This window comes from Oryx dammah, unplaced genomic scaffold, assembly GCF_014754425.2.
Source record: "Oryx dammah isolate SB20612 unplaced genomic scaffold, SCBI_Odam_1.1 HiC_scaffold_1, whole genome shotgun sequence".
Taxonomy (NCBI): domain Eukaryota; kingdom Metazoa; phylum Chordata; class Mammalia; order Artiodactyla; family Bovidae; genus Oryx; species Oryx dammah.
The window spans coordinates 99,912,664-99,936,332 of record NW_024070185.1 but is presented as its reverse complement, the minus strand read 5'-3'; the positions used below and the strand labels follow the sequence as shown (position 1 = coordinate 99,936,332).

Here is a 23,669-nt window from a genome sequence, read left to right as displayed (position 1 = left end):
GCACTTTACATAGATCACCCTAACAGCAGTGTAGAGAATACTATGTTGGAGAGGGATAAAGAGGATGCAGAGGGACTTCCCCGATGGTCCAGTGGTAAAGAATCTGCCTGCCAAGGCAGGGGACACGGGTTCAATCCCTGGTCTGGGAAGATTCCATGTGCTGCAGGGCAACTAAGCCCATGAGCCGCGACTACTGAAGCCTGCCTGCCCTAGAGCCCATGCTCCACAACCAGAGAAGCCATCGCAGCCAGAAGCCCATGGGCCGTAACTAGAGGAGAGCCCCCACTCGGCGCAACTGGAGAAAGGCCGTGTGCGACAGCGAAGACCCAGTGCAGTCATACATGAATAAAGAGAGGATGCAGAGGACAATTTAGGAAGGGACTGGGGTTGTTCAGGAGCTTGAGGATCTATGCCTGGGTCAGGATCACAGCAGTGAACATGGGTAAAAGTTGGCATATGTGAGTGAGAACTTACCAAAGCAGGACCACAGAATTAGGTAACGGATTGCATATGAAGAGGGAAAGGTAGGGAGGGTGCAGAAGAATGATGTACTTTGCTAGATTTTGGCTTTGGAAGCTGGATAAATAATGGTGGTGTTGTTTTTTTTTTCTGAGAGAGGACTATTGAAGAGTAGATTTAACAAGTAGTGCCAAAGGCGGGCACTGGGAATAATGAATTATTACAAACATTTTCAGACTGAGGCATCTTTGTGATAGCTGGGTGAAAATGTCACATGAAGTTTGACCAGGCTAGAAAGAGAGATACAAAGGAACCAGCTCTGATGGTCACAGAAGCCATGTGAGTGCTTGGGGTTTTCCTAGACAGAGTCTGTAGAATACAAAGAGTTCCAAGACAGTGACCTGAAGAACATCAACATTTAAGAAAAGGATGGAGAAGCATCTAGCACAGGAGATGGACAAGGCATGATGACAGATAGAGAAGAAAAGCAAACGGACATTTCCAGAAGGAAAGTGTGGTCAACAGTATCCAATGTTGCAGAGTGGTGACAAGGCAAGAATGGCAAATGCCCACTGGTGACACAGAAGTCACTGAGGACTCTGGTGAGAGCAAATTCAGTGGGATGGAGGAAAATGACACTAGAGCAGAGAGAACTGTACATGAAAATAAGTTTGGCTCTGAAAGGGAGAAGAAAGACGGAGGTGGGCAGTGTGATTGGGAAGGGTTGTTACTGCTGTATTTTTTTTAAAGATAGAATAGACTTTGGGAATGTTAAGAAGCCACTGGGAAGGAGGATTCAGGACAAATAGGTGGAAGAGACAGCACATATTCCCTAAGGAGGCCAGAGAAAATGGGATCTAGAATTTTGCTACTCAAAGTGTGATCCATGAACTGCAATACTGTCATCACGTCAGAAATGCAGACTTCAGACCCTACCTCATACCTACTGAATCAGATTCTGCATTTTAGCATGCCCTGCGGGAAGATCAGTATGGACCTTAAAGCTTAAGATGCACACATCTGGAGCTGAGCTCAGCCTGCTGGGAGGGGAAGATGAGAGGTTTATCGGTTTGGTGTCAGATGGCAGGAAGCTAAATAAATTCCTATCTGTTGGCTTCCCTTATCTCTGTGAAAGAGGAGGTGGGATTATCTGCAGAAATGTGCAGGAAAGTGGTAAAGGGAGAGATAGGAGATTTGAGGAGCACTGAAAGGTTTAAAACAGTCACTGTGGAAAATGAGGCAAGAAGCTGACTACGGAAACGATGAATTCTGATGTGCTGCTTAGACCCCAGGTGGAGAGGGCCAGTGATGAATTTTTACTGGTACAGGTCCATTGGTGGTGTGACTCCCCTCCCCACATTTTCCCAGCAAGACTTGGCAGCCTGGACTCAAGTGCGGAGCAGGTAGACAGTCTGATCACCCAGGACTAGGATTTTGACAGTCAGTGACACAAGCAGTAGGTGAGGAGGTTTAGGATATAGGCAAGACAGTGACTGAAGCAATGGACTATGGGTTCTAGGGAAAGGAAGTAAAAACAAGAAGATGCAGATGGATTAAGATAAAGTAGAAGTGATATAGGATAAAAGAATTGGTAATGTCAAAGTTTGTGTGCAATGGGGCTGTGGTAGCTAATTCTTAAAACTATCATTAACATGTATTAAAACTGTACTGAGAAGAAAAATATTGAGAGATTTTAAAAGCTGACTGCATTCAGACTGATCAGAATAATCTCAATGATTAAAAAATAGCAAGAGAGTTCCCTGGCAGTCCAGTGGTTAGGACTCAGTGCTTATCACTGCTGTGGGCTCAGGTTAAGTCCTTTGTCAGGAAAGTAAAATCCCACAAGCCGTATGTGGTGCAGCCAAAAAGAAAAAAAAAAGGAAAAAAAAAAGGCAAGGTGTCCATGGTTAATAAATTACTGTATTATACTACCTGTCTTCTAAATAAGATTTTCTCTCAATATCATACACCAAGACATTAACACTGGAAGTATCTATAAGGAAATTTTATTTTACATATGTCCATATACACTGATATTAACTTAAAAATACAAATCAGAAGAACTACAAAAACACGTAGAAAACAAGTGTATCACTTATATGTGGAACTACCAGTTTAAAACAAGTAGATATAATTATAGGTTGACATATAGGAACCCCAACATAACCACAAATCCAAAGCTTTGATGTTGGTGGTTTAGTTGCCAAGTCATGTCAGATTCTTGCAATCCCATGGACTGTGCCTGCCAGGCTCCTCTGCCCATGGGGTTCTCCAGGCAAAAATACTGGAGTGGGTTGCCATTTCTTTCCCCAGGGGATCTTCCCAACCCAGAAATCGAACCCGGGCCTCCTGCATTGCAGGCAGATGATTTACCAACTGAGCTTTGACAAACGCACAAAATCCGAAAAGAAAACACAAAAATACAAATCAGCAGTTATCTGCTCTTCTTAAACGTCTACATTCTAGGGTAAAGGTTCTGGATATAGCCATCTATCCAGGTGATTACTACTGGAAGCTGATATACTTTTATAGAAAACACCCTACTTTGTTTCAATAAAAGCTACAGGTTACCAGAAGTAACCCTTACCTGAGAGTTCAAACTGATAGATGGCTTGAGTGGCTTTAACAACATCCTCACTGAGTGAGTCCTTAACAATTCTGAATGTTTCTTCCACAGCTCCAGAACGTGGCTTTGGTGGTGGCTGCGTCTTCTCTTCTTTCAATTCTGGAACAGCACCTATAAAATGTTACTGATGCAAGTGCTTTAAGGCCCAGGCAATGTAAGGTCCCACACAAAATTAATTGATTAGCAGAACAGACTTGCTAACATTTGACCAAAATGACCTTAAATATGTTCAGTGGCGTCTTAAAAGCACAAATCAAACATATGGAATAACAACCAAACACATCAGTTATGATCGCAAATGTAAATGGTTTATACTCTTCAAGTAAAAAGCTCTCAAGATTAGGTTAAAAAAATTCCAAACAATACAGTGTTTATAGTAAATAGATCTAAACAAACTACTGGAGTTTTAGTGGTAACAATCACTCCTTTATCATCGCCTCTGAGTGCTAAAACCAAATAAGCAAAGAACACCATGGAGTCAGAAAGATGGAGATCAGAATATCACTATACAAATCAGTGGAACTGAACTGGAAACTGCAGCTTGAATCAACAGCCAAGTGAACTCAACAATTTTACCTCTAAATTAAACGTATACACCTAGTCTCTTCATCGCTGGGTTGGGAAGATCCCCTGGAGAAGGGAAAGGCTACCCACTCCAGTACTCTGGCCTGGAGAATTCCATGGACTGTATAGTCCATGGGGTAGCAAAGAGTCAGACATGACTGATCAACTTTCACTTTCACTTCATCCCTGGATTGAACCTGCCTCCTCCTTTCAGGGAATGGAAATGCCTCTTTAAGTAAAAATCATGTAAAGACTGAGAATAGCCTACTCTGAAAGAAAGAAGGCTCAAAATGTCTTAAGTCACACAAACTCATTACTTTTCCCAATTTCATTCCAATTGGTCCCTCCCACTTGATGAAGAGAGAGATCAAACCACGTATAAGTTTCACGAAGGCCCCACTGCCTAGAAACCGAGGCCACGGGAATGAATACGGGTTGCAACACTTTGTATTCACTTAAACCACTGGCCATGACCATTCAGCATATGATGGACCAGGGGAGCAGATCTGCAGTGCACAGGACTGTTCAGATCCCTTAGTATGAAGCTGTCCGTCAATACGAACACATCTTTATTTATCCTCTTGGAATCATTTGTGGGCAGTTTGGCTGCACCCAGAAACAGGTGACAGTAATTTGTTATTTAACTCAAAGGACAATCTGTACTTTAGGCTGAAGATCAGTTCTTTATCTATTTCCCAACTCAAATTATACCCAGTCATATTGACCAATCGGAGAAGGCAATGGCAACCCACTCCAGCACTCTTGCCTGGAAAATCCTATGGATGGAGGAGCCTGGTAGGCTGCAGTCCATGGGGTCGAAAAGAGTCGGACACGACTTCACTTTCACTTTTCACTTTCATGCACTGAAGAAGGAAATGGCAACCCACTCAAGCGTTCTTGCCTGGAGAATCCCAGGGATAGGGGAACCTGGTGGGCTGCCGACAATGGGGTTGCACAGAGTCGGACACGACTGAAGTGATGCAGCAGCAGCAGCATATTGCCCAATATAACTCACCAAAGGCTATTAAATAAAATCTAATCAGCAGCACAAAGATCTACCTAGGACAATATAATCAATTAAAAGTATCTCAAATTTGTTGAATACAAATTACCTTCCATTATGGTTCCACAGACAAATTAAAAAAACAGTAAAAGCCTTCTCCTTTTCTAAAGTCCAGCAGATATTAAAGGTGAAATACTTAAGATCCAATGACTATGGAATTATTATTTAGAAGCCAATTTAAAAATTCAGATATATATTTCAATATTTAATGCTGACAGTGCAGTGAGGGAGATACTCATATACAGCCAGTATTTATAATTCTGGAAGGAAACTTGGTAATATGTGTCAGGAATTCTCTCATTGCCTGATCATCCACTTTTAGTGATCTACTAAAAGAAAATGCTGTAACATTTATACAATGGTCAGGGGCAGTGGCCTAGAGTGCCAGGCTGCGATGGCGCAGGAACGGCCGAGAGGAGCTACCCTGCGTCCGAGGTCAGGGCGGCAGCCGGGTGGAGCTACCCTGCCTCTGAGGTCAGGGGCGGCAGCTGGGAAGAGCCACTCACGCCCGAGGCCAGGGCCGGTGACCGGGAGGAGCAACCCGAGGATTGGTGGCTGCCCAGGCACAGGAGGGCCTAGAGGAGCTATCCCACACTGAAGGTCAGGAACAGCGGCGGTAAGGAGATACCCCTGGTCCAAGGTAAGGAGCAGCAGCTGTGCCTTGCTGGAGCAGCCGTGAAGAGATACCCCATGCCCAAGGTAAGAGAAACCCAAGTAAGATGGTAGGTGTTGCAAGAGGGCATCAGAGGGCAGACACACTGAAACCATACTCACAGAAAACTAGTCAATCTAATCACACTAGGACCAGAGCCTTGAAACCAAGCCATGCCTGCGGGGCAACCCAAGACGTGTGGAGAGGTCTGACAGAGCCTGGTCCACTGGAGAAGGGAATGGCAAGCCACTTCAGTATTCTTGCCTTGAGAACCCCATGAACAGTATGAAAAGGCAAAATGATAGGATACCAAAAGAGGAACTCCCCAGGTCATTAGGTGCCCAATATGCTACTGGAGATGAGTGGAGAAATAACTCCAGAAAGAATGAAGGCTTGGAGCCAAAGCAAAAACAATACCCAGTTGTGGATGGGACTGGTGATAGAAGCAAGATCCGATGCTGTAAAGAGCAATATTGCATAGGAACCTGGAATGTCAGGTCTATGAATCAAGGCAAATTGGACGTGGTCAAACAAGAGATGGCAAGGGTGAACGTTGACATTCTAGGTATCAGCGAACTAAAATGGACTGGAATGGGTGAATTTAACTCAGATGACCATTACATCTACTACTGCAGGCAGGAATCCCTCAGAAGAAATGGAGTAGCCATCATGGTCAACAGAAGAGTCTGATATGCAGTACTTGGATGCAATCTCAAAAACGACAGAATGATCTCTGTTCGTCTCCAAGGCAAACCATTCAATATCACGGTAATCCAAGTCTATGCCCCAACCAGTAACACTGAAGAAACTGAAGTTGAATGGTTTTATAAAGACCTACAAGATCTTTTAGAACTAACACCCAAAAAGGATCTCCTTTTCATTACAGGGGACTGGAATGCAAAAGTAGGAAGTCAAGAAACACCTGGAGTAACAGGCAAATTTGGCCTTGGAATACAGAATGAAGCAGGGGAAAGGCTAACAGAGTTCTGCCAAGAGAATGCACTGGTCATAGCAAACACCCTCCTCCAACAACACAAGAGAAGACTCTACACATGGACATCACAGATGGTCAACACCGAAATCAGATTGATTATATTCTTTGCAGCCAAAGATGGAGAAGCTCTATACAGTCAACAAAAACAAGACGAGGAGCTGACTGTGGCTCAGATCATGAACTCCTTATTGCCAAATTCAGACTCAAATTGAAGAAAGTAGGGAAAACCGCTAGACCATTCAGGTATGACCTAAATCAAATCCCTTATGATTATACAGTGGAAGTGAGAAATAGCTTTAAGGGCCTAGATCTGATAGAGTGCCTGATGAACTATGGAATGAGGTTCGTGACATTGTACAGGAGACAGGGATCAAGACCATCCCCATGGAAAAGAAATGCAAAAAAGCAAAATGGCTATCTGGGGAGGCCTTACAAATAGCTGTGAAAAGAAGAGCGGTGAAAAGCAAAGGAGAAAAGGAAAGATATAAGCATCTGAATGCAGAGTTTCAAAGAATAGCAAGAAGAAATAAGAAAGCCTTCTTCAGCGATCAATGCAAAGAAATAGAGGAAAACAACAGAATGGGAAAGACTAGAGATCTCTTCAATAAAATTAGAGATACCAAGGGAACATTTCATGCAAAGATGGGCTCAATAAAGGACAGAAATGGTATGGACCTAACAGAAGCCGAAGATATTAAGAAGAGGTGGCAAGAATACACGGAAGAACTGTACAAAAAAGATCTTCATGACCCAGATAATCATGATGATGTGATCACTGATCTAGAGCCAGACATCCTGGAATGTGAAGTCAAGTGGGCCTTAGAAAGCATCACACGAACAAAGCTATTGGAGGTGATGTAATTCCAGTTGAGCTGTTTCAAATCCTGAAAGATGATGCTGTGAAAGTGCTGCACTCAATATGCCAGCAAATTTGGAAAACTCAGCAGTGGCCACAGGACTGGAAAAGGTCAGTTTTCATTCCAATTCCAAAGAAAGGCACTGCCAAAGAATGCTCAAACTACTGCACAATTGCATTCATCTCACATGCTAGTAAAGTAATGCTCAAAATTCTCCAAGCCAGGCTTCAGCAAGACGTGAACCGTGAACTTCCAGATGTTCAAGCTGGTTTTAGAAAAGGCAGAGGAACCAGAGATCAAATTGCCAACATCTGCTGGATCATGGAAAAAGCAAGAGAGTTCCAGAAAAACATCTATTTCTGCTTTCTTGACTATGCCAAAGCCTTTGACTGTGTGGATCACAATAAACTGTGGACAATTCTGAGAGAGATGGGAATACCAGACCACCTAACCTGCCTCTTGAGAAATCTGTATGCAGGTCAGGAAGCAACAGTTAGAACTGGACATGGAACAACAGACTGGTTCCAAATAGGAAAAGGAGTCCGTCAAGGCTGTGTATTGTCACCCTGCTTATTTAACTTATATGCAGAGTACATCATGAGAAATGCTGGACTGGAAGAAACACAAGCTGGAATCAAGATTGCCGGGAGAAATATCAATCACCTCAGATATGCAGATGACACCACCCTTATGGCAGAAAGTGAAGAGGAACTAAAAAGCCTCTTGATGAAAGTGAAAGAGGAGAGCGAAAAAGTTGGCTTAAAGCTCCACATTCAGAAAACGAAGATCATGGCATCTGGTCCCATCACTTCATGGGAAATAGATGGGGAAACAGTGGAAACAGTGTCAGACTTTATTTTGGGGGGCTCCAAAATAACTGCAGATGGTGACTGCAGCCATGAAATTAAAAGACGCTTACTCCTTGGAAGAAAAGTTATGACCAACCTAGATAGTATATTCAAAAGCAGAGACATTACTTTGCCGACTAAGGTCCCTCTAGTCAAGGCTATGGTTTTTCCTGTGGTCATGTATGGATGTGAGAGTTGGACTGTGAAGAAGGCTGAGCGCAGAAGAACTGATGCTTTTGAACTGTGGTGTTGGAGAAGACTCTTGAGAGTCCCTTGGACTGCAAGGAGATCCAACCAGTCCATTCTGAAGGAGATCAGCCCTGGGATTTCTTTGGAAGGAATGATGCTGAAGCTGAAGCTCCAGTACTTTGGCCACCTCATGTGAAGAGTTGACTTATTGGAAAAGACTCTGATGCTGGGAGGGATTGGGGGCAAGAGGAGAAGGGGACGACAGAGGATGAGATGGCTGAATGGCATCACGGACTCAATGGACGTGAGTCTGAGTGAATTCCAGGAGATGGTGATGGACAGGGAGGCCTAGTGTGCTGCGATTCATGGGGTCGCAAAGAGTCGGACACGACTGAGCAACTGAACTGAATTGTATATTCACTCAACATTCACTCAACATTAAGTTGCCATTTCAAAAATTTGTTTTTGAAGACATGGATAATAGGATATAATATTAAGTAAAATGAAGCATATACAATTAAATACAATATGATCCAATCAGGTGAAATATATATTTGTGGGTATGAATTTTAAGTTACATTTGCAGAAAATTTAAGTGACTGGAAAGAAATAAACCAAGACAAAAACAGTATTTATATTTGGATGGCAGGTTACACACGGTTTTTAAATTTTTCTGTATTCTCTCTATACTAAGCTTTTTATATATAAATGAATTTTTAAAACATCAAAATTGATTAAAGTACATTACAAAATCTATTAGATGTGGACAAAGTTATATTAAAGGGGTAAATGCACAGTCAAAATTATTTTATTATTTTTAAAGAAATAAAAAGAAAGTATTAGCCTAGCAAGCAAAGAAAGAACAAAAATATGCAATCTCAAAAAGAAAACAGAAAAGAAAGAAATAAAGCAAGAAAATTTTAAATTAATGAATCAAATGGTTGCATTTTTGTAAATATATTAAAATTACTTAACTACATACTTTAAAATGGTGAGTCTGGGGTATATGTAGATCATGCCTTAAAGCTGCAATAGAAGTAATGAATCAGTAAAGAAAAAAGCAGAAGTATGAAAAATGAAATAAAATTTAAAACCTGGTTCTTAAGAGCAAAAAATAATAAAATACACTAAAATTGAAAACTTTCTAGAAAACTAATCCAAAAAAAGGAGGGAAAAATAAACTCTAAAGAGGGATAAAATACACAAAAAACTTAAATTATAAATGAATACTATATGACAACACTTAAATAAATTTTAAAATTTTAAATGGCTGGTTCTGGATTTTTTTATTTTAGAAAAAATCGTTAATTGACTGAGAAAGAAAAGATATTTTCAAAGAAACAACTTTAGAAAAGACTCAAATGACTTAGTGAGACATTTCAAACCTTCAAGAAAAAGAACATGGAAAAAGAAAGTTACCCAATTGATGCCATATTCAAAACAGAACAAAAAATAAAATATAGGAAGCAATAACAAAAATTTAGACATTAATCTAAACTGATAAAAAAATCTTAACCAACATCTAACATCTTACTTATGGATAAACTCTAAAGATTTTTCTCAATAAAATTAAGAATAAAAGAAGAATACCTAAAACAAATAATTTCAATAAATATTTCCAAATGCTTCTGGAAGTTTGAGTCAGTATATTAAGATACATGCCAGAAATAATCCTGTAAGATACTATTATAGGCAGATAATAAGTTTGACCACTTAGGAACTTCAAGAAATTACTCAGTGATAATTATACCAACTTATGTGTATAGACAATTTGCTATATAAAATTCACAACATGATACTCTATCATACCTAATCTCACGATACTTGTATAAGGAAAGTAAGAGATGAGAAAACTGTTTCAGAGAGCTGAAGTGACTTGTTCAAGGTCAGAGACAAAAGTGGCAGGGACAGGACTCATACCCAGATCTTACTCCAAAGTCTATGCTTTCAGTAACTGTCTCTCTATGAGAAACTATTAGAAGTCTAAAACAAAACAAAAACTCATGAAGGTGACCAGATATAAAGTCAATATAAAAAGTTAGTTTCTCCTTATTGTTTCTAACATATCTTGTTTCAGAAAGCACTTTAGTAGGCTTAATAAAATAAATGCAATTCATGATTTAAGTAAAAAGAAGTGAGTGAGGTTCTAAAAATGGCGACTGAAATACCCAACCAAGGTTACACAGCAGTAAGTGGCACAGCAGGAATTCCAGCCCAGGCGGTCTGACTGGGTAATATTCCTCCACATTGTGTTCTATGTCTATGTAATTTTTATATAGCCAATATAGAGGCTGAGCATAGACCACTAAGACATACACTCAGCAGAACTGCACCCAGCAGAGGCTGCTAAAACTGCAGAAGGCAAAGACATAGGCTTGCTTCATGTTTCTGGAGGCAGGAAACATATAGGGATGTATTTGGTTTTAGAAGGCACATCAGACAGAACTAAGTTTATCATACAATAACTGTTGGAACACCTCTCTTACTAATAGGTGACTAATTTGGGTGACTTGTCCATTAATCAAGATATATCATCTGTATCATCTGAGGTGCCAAGGAGATGGCAATGAAAACTTCAGTGCAGTCTTGAAAGACACTTGCCAAGGGATAAACTGCACCATTTATCACCTAGACTATGATGACTGCACAAGAGAATAAACTATAGGAGACAAACAAACCAGTAGTATATTTCAAAGGGACAGGCAGTAGACAACAAATATGGAAACTTTGGGGAAGGAAATGAAATCAAGTTCTCCCAAAATGAGTTTAGTAAGTTTATGATTAACCTCTACATCCAAAACTTCATTCCTTGGCTTGTTTCCTCTGATCTCAATTCTGTGCTAACTGAATACCAATTAACTAGAGTCGACTAAAATTCCTGTTGTTGGTAACATCACTGATGTATTAAAAATGCTGCTGTAGATATCATTAACACATGAGATGAGCCAACAGGCCTCTGAGCCATGGACCACCTGGCCAGAGAATCCTAAACCAGAGACATCCTGACTCCCCAAACTACAACCTAGAAATGTCACAGAGGACTTCCCTAGTAGTCCAGTGGTTGAGAGTCCACCTGCCAATTTGGAGGACACAGGTTTGATCTCTCGTCTGGGAAGATCCCACATGCCAGGGGCAACTAAGCCGGTGTGCCACAACTCCACTTTCTAGAGCCCATATGCTGCCACAAGAGAAGTCACTGGAATGGGAAGTCCATGCACTGCCATGAAGAGTAGCCCCACTCACCGCAGTTACAGAAAACCCAAGAGCAGCAACGAAGACCCAGTGCAGCCAGAAATATTATCTAACTTAATAAAAAGATTAAGCTGGAAATAAGGTTTGGGACTAAAACGCATTGCAGTAAGGTTCTATAGGTTTGCTAAAGGCACAGAAGAAACGTTTTCAACTTTCTAACCGCCATCTAAAAAAAGTCACTAAAATTCACAGAGTCTATAATATAAAAATAAGGTGAGGGTCCAGAGGAAGCACTGCTATTCTTGTTAATAAACTATGAGAGAAATTCTAATGGATTTTCACTAAAGAGTGTTTCTTCTGATACCTTTCAGTAAGTTAGTGGCATAATGCCAGAACACAAAGATTAAAATGTAAACTCTGGATCAATTTAAGGGAGCTGTTGTTTCTAAATTACAAAAATGAAACAAAGAAACCCAAACCTCCTTTGAAGTTAATTGCATAGCACAAACTCTGTGAATGGTGTCAGATGTACTATAACATGACACATTTTTCCTCAAAATAAAATATCAACACAAAACACCTAAAAATGGTGCCAAGGAAAAGAAATAAAACCGTTAAAAAGGTGCATTTTAAAGATAACTTTTTTTCTCCTTAAATGAAAAGAATATACTGAAAACTTCTTACCAGTAGAAGGAAAAAAAAAAAAAAACTCCTTTGCTAGAATTAACTATAACATTACTTGTCTAGTTTAAATTACAAAAATAGGGAATTCCCTGGTGATCCAGTACTTAGGACTTGGCACTAAGATCCCTTAAGCAGTACAGCGCTGCCCCCCACTTCTTGCCAAATACAAAATAGTTTAAAAGCAGAAATGTACAATTCTACATTTTGGAAGATATACGTTAAGTTAGTAACTTTATTTTCCCACAGAAAATACAGTCTACATCTTACCATATGAGTCTGCTTTCTTTGTAACTATAGCTGGCTGTTCATCCAAGAAGAAATCTGGTAACAAAGGATGGCCTGAAAAATTGATCCCCAAACAATTAGGTTAATGGAACAACTTCTGCATTCAGATTTTAACATCTGTTTAAGAAATATTATATGTTTTTATTATACTGATCATTCTGGAGCTGTGGAAAAGACTCCCAGGAGAAGTATCAAACTCTGACCTTCATTAAGCTAAAATGCTTTTCCAGTAACCTAGTTATCCTCCTCTCCTATGGAAAATTTCATCTTTAAGATCCAACCGAAGAGTTGTTAAGCCCTCAACTGCTCTCCCCAGAGCTTTCTACCCCTTCTCATCCACCCATGCAACCCTTCTGTCCTACCTCCCTCCAAAACACTCAGGGCTCATTTCTTACCTGGCCCCCTTAAGACAAGGGGGTTCCTCATTAAGAACTTGTTTTCCATCTCTGTCAATGTGTGTCTGTCTTTCCCTCCCAGAAGATTAAAAAACTGGAGGGCAGGGATGCACCAGTCCTTGCTGTATTGTAACACTTAATTGTAGTAGATAATCACATTGTTTTCAATACAATATGATAGAATTTTTAATTTAAATTGAATTTAAAATTTTGTGTACAATGACACTATTTTTAAAACCTAAAGTGACAGTTTCACGATACCAGAATTCAGAAGACCTGGGTATGGTTCAGCTTCTGACACTTATTAGCTGACTGCTCTTAGGCAAAGTCTTAATCTCTTTGGAACCTCCTTCCACTACAAATATTAACTCCTGAATACTCTGATTGTACCACAAGCCAGGCACTGTGCCAAGCATATGATATACATTTTTGCATTTAGTTCTTACAAAAATCCTGTGTAGAAGCTATCTTTCCCGTATTTTAATCAATAAAGAAAGTGAGGCTCAGAGGAAACAGGTGACCTGCCTAAGGCCGCCCCGCTAGTGAGCAGCTAAACAGAAGTGGGAACTGGGTTGTCTCCTCCCAAACTCCACAATTGCTAATCACTGTACGATACTGCTTCCTTCACAGGACTGCTGTGAAAGTTAAATAGATGCTACATATAAAAATGTTTTGTTAAACTCTATAGAGCTACTTCATTCTTTCAGACTGAAGAGACAGGGACGATACAGATAGAAACACGTGGTTTCTGTCACCAAGGAGCTCAACTTAATTACTAACATTTAAAATACACTTCTGCACAAATACAATTCCCATTTGGGACTATGGTTGTCTATTATACATTATATTTTATATGTAAAGTAAAAATCCATTAACATCACTATCATCCCCTGCAGTTACAACAGGAAGAATTATTTTTGAACAAGGGGTCTTCTGAGAACTCAAATCCCTGCCTTGTATGTGAGGCAGACCCTGTTCAGTGATCTTCACCATTCATCATGAAGCTACACTCAGACTGCACTTTAAGAGATAACATTTGGAAAGAGACAACAAAGTTTTTGTAAGAAACTTATCACTGAATCATCTGTACCATGTGCTTGAACAAAATCTCTACTATGTTATTTTAAGACCAGTTTCAGAAGCTTCACGATTTAGAAAAGGTTAGAAGCTGATGGGACCTTTTCTGTATATCAGTTAAAAAGTCTTCGGGCTCACTTCTTTGAAGTTGTGTTAGTCTGGGTCTTTCCCTTCCTGGGAAGACAGTTTTTAAAAAGGGTGTATCAATGTTATAATCACATAAACACGTACACAAAACAGCCATCGCAGACAACGTGGACAAACACATCACTACTTTTTAAAACGAAATGCATTACCTGGTGTGATGGCATAGGCATCAAAATTTTTTATTCCTTCTTCTTTTAAGATATTTTCATCAATAATAAAGTTTCCCGTAAAACTTTTTGGCTTTTTGAAAATGCAATATGCAGCATCTGCAATGATGTCAACTTTTCTACACTGGCTTTCGATACCAGATCCTCCCAGCATATCCATAGCAGCAGTGTGGATGGCTGTAGAGAAAACACACACACACATCCCTAACTTTAAACTGAGTAACAGAACTATGTGAGGAACAAGCAAGACAACTTATCTCTTTATACCTCAGGTGATGAAAACTCAGTCCAGAGAGCTTAAAGGATTTGCCAAATGTTTTACGGACATAACTGGGTAGACAACACATGTTCCTCACTCTACACAATGCTTCCATATATAGGACTCCTTCATGAGACTCACAGCGAAATTAGATTGCTGATTAAAAATGCTCAAAGAATTTGCATACCATTCTTGAGAGACAAGAAAGCCGGTGAGGAATACTAACAAGAGCATTGAACTGTAAATCAGGTCAGTGATATTTTTATGCCAACTATGCTGAGATTTTTGGCAGGCCACTTTAACATCTTTTGGCTTCAGTTTCCTGTCTCTAAAATATGGAGTCCCTTTCCTAAGCTTATTTTCTCTTTTCCCTCTACCAGAATAAAGAAACATTGTCTTTCCTGTTCATCACTGTATCCCTAGTGCCTAAAACAATGACAAGTATACCATAAACATTTGATAAATACTGATTGGACTTGAGGGCCCTTTTACATCCAGATACTATTTTCATTTATGAAATACTAGAAAATAAAGGGAAGGAAATAGAAAAAAAAAAACAAAACGTGGTTTTTGGTTTTTTTGGACTGCACCTCACCTCACAGTTTTGTTCCCTGACCAGGGATGATGAATCCATGTCCCATCCAGGGGAAGCTCCGAGTCTTAACCACTGGACCACCAGGGAAGTCCCAAGGAAGAATTTTTAAATTATCTATAATTCTTCTCCCCAGAGAAAATTACTATTAATGTTTGCATATAATTTCCACTGTTCTAGGTGCATATGATTTTTAGTTAGTTAATTAATTTTGGGTTGCACTGAGTCTCATTGCTTTGAGCACCTTTCTCTAGTTGTGGCAAGTGGAGGCTACTCCTCCTTGAGGTGCCAGGGCTTCTCACTGCGGCGTCTTCTCTGGTTGTGGAACACAGGTTCTAGGGCTCGCAGGCTCAGTAGCTGTGGCCCTCAGGCTTAGTTGCTCTGAGGCACGTGGGATCTTCCTGGACCAGGGGTTGAACCCGTATCTCCTGCACTGGCAGGTGGGTAGTTATACACTGTGGCATCAGGGAAGTCCCATACATACAGTTTTTAAATTATGTTTTTGTGAAGTAACCTGAAACTCTACCATTAATACTACATCATTAATTATGTGCTGTCAAAGTGGTGAATAGTAACTTATCTCAATTTACATTTAAAGCAACGAAAATCGATTTGTTTAAATGTATTTTAGGCTTCAGTTTCTAGTAATTTAGATAAACGCCTCTCCATTCTACTGTTAAACCACCATTTGAAATCATTACTTACTGAAATAACCTATGTAATTCAGTCCACAAGATGAAAAGTTTGTAGTTTTTAAGAGCCATTGACTCATTCTCATTCAACAAACAGTTATTGAATGTTATATAAAAAAGTCAGGCACTACTGGAGGTACTGGGGACAGATGAGTGGACAAAACAGACAAGGACCCCACTTTCATGGCAATTACCTCCTAGCACGCTTCCCTCTTTCAGAGCGTACACGTGAACTTGGGCAATTTCTCAAGTGCCCTGAATTAGAAGATACTTCTCCACATTGTAACTAAAATTCCTTTTCTAGGAATATATTTTTTAACTTTACCAATAGCTCAAGAGCTCTGGCCTCACTCTTGAAGTGGTACCTTATGAATAAAAAATAGCAGCTAACATTTATTAAGTGTCCCCTGCGCTGGGCATGCCGCTACATACTCTACATACACTTCCTGAATTAAGTCCACAAGGGATGTACCATTATTATCCTCACTTCACAGATGACAGTACTCAGGCACAGAGGGGTTAAGTAACTGTCCAAGGTTACAGGAGCTAGGATTCAAATAGCTGGCAGCTTGACTTCAGAGACAGGCCCTTAGCCTGTGTGATTAATGGGTCATACTTTGTTAATCAACATTTGTAGAGTTCAGTTATCATTGTACTCCTATAAACTGAAGAATTTTTCTATAAATATTTCAATACAGACAATGAGACCGTATGCATACATACACCACTCTCACTGTATACTATATGAATGGTATGCAAAGTCTTAAAAATTATTAAGAATATGTCATGTAAGTGTATACATGTCATGTACATGCACACGCAATATAAGAATAAGGGATGGTTTCCCAAACAACCTATCATTACTTTAACGACTTTTCTACGGAAGATACAAACAAGGCATGAATAAACCCCCTAAATCAGCAAGTGAGCCACGCAGTTACTCTCAGCAAAAGTTTTGCAATGTCAACAGGCCAACCCAACAGGTTATACAACTGACAATAAAAACAGATTAATAACAGGATGAATCAAATCAAATTCCCTAATGATTTCCAGCAAAAAAAAAAAAAAATCAAGATTTATAATGAAAGCTGATATGCCTTAAAGCAACCCTGAAACTTAAGTCTTATTAAGCAATAACTGGAAAGTATGGCTCTCCTGATTACAGCTTGGTATATGAAAAAAATTTCTGTCTTCTAAGCACAAGAAATAATTTTAGTTTTTCTTTTTTTAAAAAAATACTTTACTGAAGAGATGAATACATATTTTAACCATTTTCAATCATATGTGTATATATTTTAACCAGTTTTTTGCTGGAGTACATGCAAAGTCACTTCAGTTGTGTCTGACTCTTTGCAACCCTACGGACTGTAGCCTGCCAGGCTCCTTTGTCCATGGGATTCTTTAGGCAAGAATCTAGAATGGGTTGCCATGCCCTTCTCCAGGGGATCTTCCTGACCCAGGGATTGAACCCACATCTCTTACATCTCCTGCATTGGCAGGCAGGGTCTATACCACTAGCACCACCAGAGAAGCCCTTTTGATGGCGTAGGTGCATGTTATTGGTTTTCTTTCAGATTAATCTTTTTTAAAAAATTTTATTTATTTATTTTAATTGGAGGCTAATTACTTTACAATATTGTAGTGGTTTTTGCCATACATTGACATGAATCAGCCACAGGCGCACATGTGTTCCCCATCCAGAACCCCGCTCCCACCTCCCTCCCCATCCCCTCAGTGTCATCTCTTGGCAGCAGCCCTGAGCATCCTGTATCATGTATCGAACCAGGACCGACAATCTGCTTCACATATAATATACACGTTTCAATGCTACCCTCTCAAATCATCCAACCCTTCTCCCACAGAGTCCAAAAGACTGTTTTTTACATCTGTGCCTCTTTTGTTGTCTTGCATACCAGGTTATCGTTACCATCCTTCTAAATTCCATATATATGTGTTAGTATACTGTATTGGTGTTTTTCTTTCTGACTTACTTCACTCTGTATAATAGGCTCCAGTTTCATCCACCTCATCAGAACTGATTCAAATGTATTCTTTTTAATGGCTGAGTAATATTCCATTGTGTATATGCACCACAGCTTTCTTATCCATTCATCTGCTGATGGACATCTAGGTTGCTTCCATGTCCTGGCTATTATAAACAGTGCTGCGATGAACATTGGGGTACACGTGTCTCTTTCAATTCTGGTTTCCTTGGTGTGTATGCCCAGCAGTGGGATTGCTGGGTCATAAGGCAATTCTATTTCCAGTTTTTTAAAGAATCTCCACACTGTTCTCCATAGTGGCTGTACTAGTTTGCATTCCCATGAACAGTGTAAGAGGGTTCCCTTTTCTCCACACCCTTTCCAGCATTTATTGTTTGTAGACCCTTTGATAGCAGCCATTCTGACTGGCATGTGGTGGTACTTCATTGTGGTTTTGATTTGCATTTCTCTGATAATAAGTGATATTGAGCATCTTTTCATGTATTTGTTAGCCATATGTATGTCTTCTCTGGAGAAAAGTCTGTTTAGTCCTTTGGCCCATTTTTTGATTGGGTCATTTATTTTTCTGGAATTGAGTTGCAGGAGCTGCTTGTATATTTTTGAGATTGATTCTTTGTCAGTTGCTTCATTTGCTGATATTTTCTCCCATTCTGAAGGCTCTTTTCACCTTGCTTATAGCTTCCTTCGTTGTGCAAAAGCTTTTAAGCTTCATTAGGTCCCATTTGTTTATTTTCAGTTTTATTTCAGATTAACCACTTTTAAGTGTACAGTTTTTTGGCAGTAAGTACATTCACAATGCTGTGCCACTATCACTGCCATCCATTCCCAAAACTTTTCAAAATATCTTTTTAAAAATTATCTCAATAAATTGGTTTATAATAGTATAGATGTTTCAGGTGTTTATATCTTGACTTCTGTACACACTACAGCATGCTAGCCCCCAAAAGCTTAGCTTCCATCCATTACCATACAGTTAATCCTCTTTACCTATTTCCCCCTGCCCCTCCCCTTCCCCTCTGGTACCCGCTACACTCTGTTCTCTGTATCTACACATACACATATATTCTTCTATGTGCTCACTGAACCAAAGATATACCATTGATTATAAAGTGTAACCACCAAGGCAAAAAAACCTGCCAATTAAACTATAATACATCAACTATATATGAGCAACCCGGTATCAAAGATGTAAACGTGAAAACATGGGCATCTCAGAATCAATGAAACATGGTATAAACTGCTTGACCTAGTTGATAAGTAGGTCCCTTGAAAATGGAAACTAGTTTTGGTTTTGGTTTCTAGTACCATAGAGGCCGGCTGCCACCTTGACCTCCCTGGTTAGCTGACTTTTCATGTCTGGACCACGCTATATGGTCCAGAAAGAAAAGATGTGTCTTTTAAATAGAGGCCTCAGAAACAGCGAGGAGCCTGAACACTCTCTCAAATCCATTTTCATTGCCTCCATCATAAATAATGCAAAATCTAGCTAGGTTTCCTGCCTCCTCTTTCCACAGTCTTACAAGTCAGCCTGTTCAGATGCCAAATTAAACTTCCTAAACCTCGCCAACAAACCACTGCTCCTCTTTGTCTTCTGCTGATTATTGCTCTCCTGCCTCTAAAATTCTAAAGTGACTCTCTACTGAATACAGGTTAAAATTCAAGCTCCTAAACTTGGCAACCAAAACCCTTGGACCTAGTCTATCCATCTCACCCACAACCTCACACCCACCCAACATTCAGGCCTATCCAAACTATTCGCAGTTGCTCCAGTTCAGAGGGAAATAAAAAGTCCACACCCCATCACAGATACACCATAACGATTTCTTGCAGTTCCACCAAACACCCAGTATCTTCCCATACTTCAGACTCGTTGTTCCCTCTGCCAAGAATGCCTTGTTTAGTTCTCCTTGTTAATTCCAACATCCTCAGTCTCATTTCAATTGTTTCATTAAAAGACCTCCCTTTCTGACTTTTAATCTGAGCTACATGGTCCTCTTGCTATGTTTCAAAAGTACCCTGTATGTAATTCATCATGCCATGTATCATAAGGAGCATGACTGGAAATTCAATTCACTATGCTATACAAGTCTAGGACCCAAATGATACCAATGGTTCCAAGATGTCAAGTAAACCTTCTATTAATAAAATGAACATCTCAACTAAAGCAAAGATCTAGGCAGTGAGCTGATTTCTCCTGCCAATCTTGATAATGTTCTTCACATTCCTAGTCATACAATATTCTTCCCCTTTCTTATATACACCTTTTATTTGGAATGTCTATTATGGACCTACATGGAAGCTCATCATACTGCATTCATTCATTCATCAAATATTAATACTTGAATGTCTGCAATGATGATAATAAAATGGACAAAACAGATACTATATCTTTTTTTTCAGATACTATATCTTTAAGAAGCTTTTCTAGCAAGAAAGACATTAAACAACTGTTGTTATTGTTACCAGTAATTTAAATTCAAATGCTGTAAGTGATGTAAAGGAGATGTACAGATACTAACTTTCTGACTCTATCAACTTTAACAACAGCAGTGATTAAGGCAGGGAGAGGAGGCTGAGAAAGGATGAGAGAAGGAAAAGAAGCTGGAAAAAGGAGGCAAAGAAAAGTCCAAGTTTTAAACTGTTTTACTGTGATTCAGAATAAGTAACAGTTCTTATGAGCAAGACTAAAAACACATAATACCTACACATAAACATATGCATATTTCTTTTCTATATGATATTCATATATAAGTTTTAAAGTTTACCAAACAACACTATTACAATATGCAATGCTCTCTAATATTCTCTATTTCATTCAATTAAAAATAAAATGAAACAATAACAAAATTCTGGCTGCTATCTACTTAATCAATTTCACAATCCACCAAATTGATTTCATGCCTCACTAAATTGATTTCATGACTCACCAGTGAGTCTTGACATGTAGTTTGAAAATACCGTAGAAGCAGTTTTTTCACTCTCATCTTTTGCCACATTGCAACAAATACCACACTCCAGAAAATCTTAAAAGAATTTTGTCTGCTAGAGTAACATAAGGGAAACAAAGAAGCAATAAATCATGGTTCTGATACCCTGGTAGATCAGGAAATAAAGGAATCTTAGTCAAACTGCAGATGGAATATTTTTAAAAACTGATTCCTCATAAAAAAGTTAAAAATAGAACCGCCACATGATCCAGCAATTTCACTTCTGGGTATTTACCCAAAGAAAATGAAAACACCAATTCAAAAATATATATGCATACCCATGTTCACTGCAGCATTACTTACAATAACCCAGATACGGAAGCAACCTAAAAGGCCATCAATGGATAAATAAGATGTGGTGACATATAATACATACACACACAATGGAACATTACTCAGCCATTAAAAAAATGAAATCTTGCTACCTGTGACAGCATGGATGGATTTAGAGCATATTATGCTAAATGAAATGTCAGACAGAGAAAGACAGATATCATATGGTTTCACTTATGTGTGGAATCTGAAAAACAAAATAAATGAACAAAACAAAATGAAACCAGACTGACAGAGAACAAACAGGTGGCTGCCAGAGGAGAGTGGGGTACAGGGCGGGCCAAAATAGCTGAAAGCGATGAAGAGACACAGACCTCCAGTTACAAAATGAATAAACCACAGGAATACAGCATGTAGCACGAGGAATACGGCCAATATTAGTGGAGTAACTTTGCATGGGGACAGATGGTTACTAGACTTATCATAGTGATCAGTTCACTATGTATGCAAGTATCAAGTGACAAGGGAGTACCCCTGCAACTAACATAAATCAACCATGTTGCTGCTTTCTAGTCACTAGGCTGTGTCTGACTTTTTTGCAACCCCATGGACTGTGTAGCCCACCAGGCTCCTCTATCCATGGGATTTCCCAGACAAGAATACTGGAGTGGGTTGCCATTTCCTTCTCCAGGGTATCTTCCCAACCCAGGGATCAAACCCTCATCTCGTGCATTGGCAGGCGGATTTTTTACCACTGAACCACCAGGGAAGTCCTATATCAACTATACTTCACATAAAAGCCATTTTTTTTTAAATTCCTGGAGTTCTTATTAGAAAACAAAGATGGTGATTAGAGAGCTGGGTGCAATGGCTAAATTTTCCTAACAGTTACATTAGCAACATATCCCAGGACTCCATAAATTCTGCCCCACAGCCTCCTGTTCTCTCAGCTTCAATACCATAGACCATTAGGCCTGGGGCTGAAGAAATCTCCTCACCTAGCACACAGCAGATGGGAAGTGAAAGAAACCCCTCCTTTGTTCCTAAGCTACAACTCTGGGTCATTCCACACTGCTAAACATGGCAGTTCCATTCAAGAGTACCTCTAGGGCTATTATAATTTGCCAAAATACTGAATTAAATGTTCTTTTGCAGACAGCTCTACCAACCGACTCATTTACGAGGTGAAAAGGCCAAAGAGGTGAACCCTGAACCCTGCACAATGTCTGCCCCATGGCAACTGTCTACTAGGTATTTGTTGAATGATGAATGAACAAAGAAAACAATGCCAGAAAGAAGAAGAAGGGGAATAAACAATACCAAGGTCTTTAGAAGATATAGGAATACATTAAATTACCCAATGGGGAGAATCAGGAAAATCCTGTATTGACCCTAAGGAGCTTCCCTGGAAAGGGGTCACACTAACTTACATGTTGGAGTCCTGATGTTAGTGTAACAAAGATTCTGTTCATTTTTTTTAAGTGAAATGAAAAAGTGGTTCCCACTGTGTTTTCTCTTTTTCATACTTTTGTAGGGTAGGATTGTCATTTAGAGTGAGGAAAATAAAAGAAGTTAAGGTTTTCATAGGCACTATTAAATATATGAAAAAAGGGTATAAGAAGAATAGTTTGTTTTTTCTTTTTCCTCCTTTAAGCTGTTCTGATATATAAGTGGAGGATAAGTAGGAGGATAAGCCTTCCCTTTCAGTCATTTCCCTCCCCTCATGTTTATACAACAGATTCCCTAACCTGCAAGCCATCAGCTTCCACTGTACATTTAACTCAAAAGCTGCATACAAAGCCCAGCCATAAGCAGGTTACCCTGTTGCCTAAAGGGGATCCAGACACTCTGTGAACTCAGAACTTATGCGAAAGTACAGAAAAGTCAGCTTTTCATAAAGAAAAAAGACAAATTACTAACAGTACAAGAAAGTAAAGAAGCATTTGCTGGGATGTGTGAAGAAAAAATAAAAGTAACTGCAAGAGAATCTGCAGAATTTAAGGTACCAAAGAAAAGAGTGGAAAAAAGGTTAGGGAAGCACAGCTGGCTTCCTATTGGCTTTTATGAGACTCTTCCAGTGTTAGTGTTTCTAAGGGTCTTTCATATACAATAAAAAGCTGAACTTATTTCCAAACAGACATACTGAGGTTTCCTTTTGATGGTCTACTCATTTGTACCCACCCCACCCACCCAAGAGTGTCTAAGACAATAAATGAGAATCCAACAAATGGATTTCTTTTATAAGTACATACCTGTTTTAGGCCACAATGCATTGACTGCAATTTCACCTTTAAATTCTTCTGCCATTCCAAGCACACACATAGACATACCATATTTAGCAATAGTGTAAGCTGAAAGAAACCATCAAGAATTTAATTAAGAAACAAATTAATTTGTGAGTATAAATAACCAATTTCCTTCTATTACTGTTTTTCCTTGATACATTTTTCAGAATTATTTAATATTTATATTAGTACAAAAATTTTGGGCTTTTCTGGTAGCTCAGATGGTAAAGCGTCTGCCTACAATGCAGGAGACCTGGGTTTGATCCCTGGGTTGGGAAGATCCCCTGGAGAAGGAAATAGCACCCCACTCCAGTATTCACGCCTGGAAAATCCCATGGACTGAGGAGCCTGGTGAGCTACAATCCATGGGGTCGCAAAG

At 39.4% G+C, this 23,669-nt stretch overlaps 1 protein-coding gene across 1 annotated transcript in view; it reads right to left on the bottom strand.

Annotated features, from left to right (window-relative positions):
• HSDL2 (hydroxysteroid dehydrogenase like 2) overlaps positions 1-23,669 on the bottom strand; it is a 56,756-nt gene that overhangs the window by 7,814 nt on the left and 25,273 nt on the right. Inside the window, exons 6-9 of the mRNA XM_040239410.1 lie at positions 23,258-23,356; positions 14,182-14,376; positions 12,396-12,467; positions 3,047-3,196 (exon numbers count right to left, since the gene is read on the bottom strand). Of these exons, the coding sequence (XP_040095344.1) occupies positions 3,047-3,196; positions 12,396-12,467; positions 14,182-14,376; positions 23,258-23,356 (516 nt within the window). The remainder of the gene's footprint in view (positions 1-3,046; positions 3,197-12,395; positions 12,468-14,181; positions 14,377-23,257; positions 23,357-23,669) is intronic.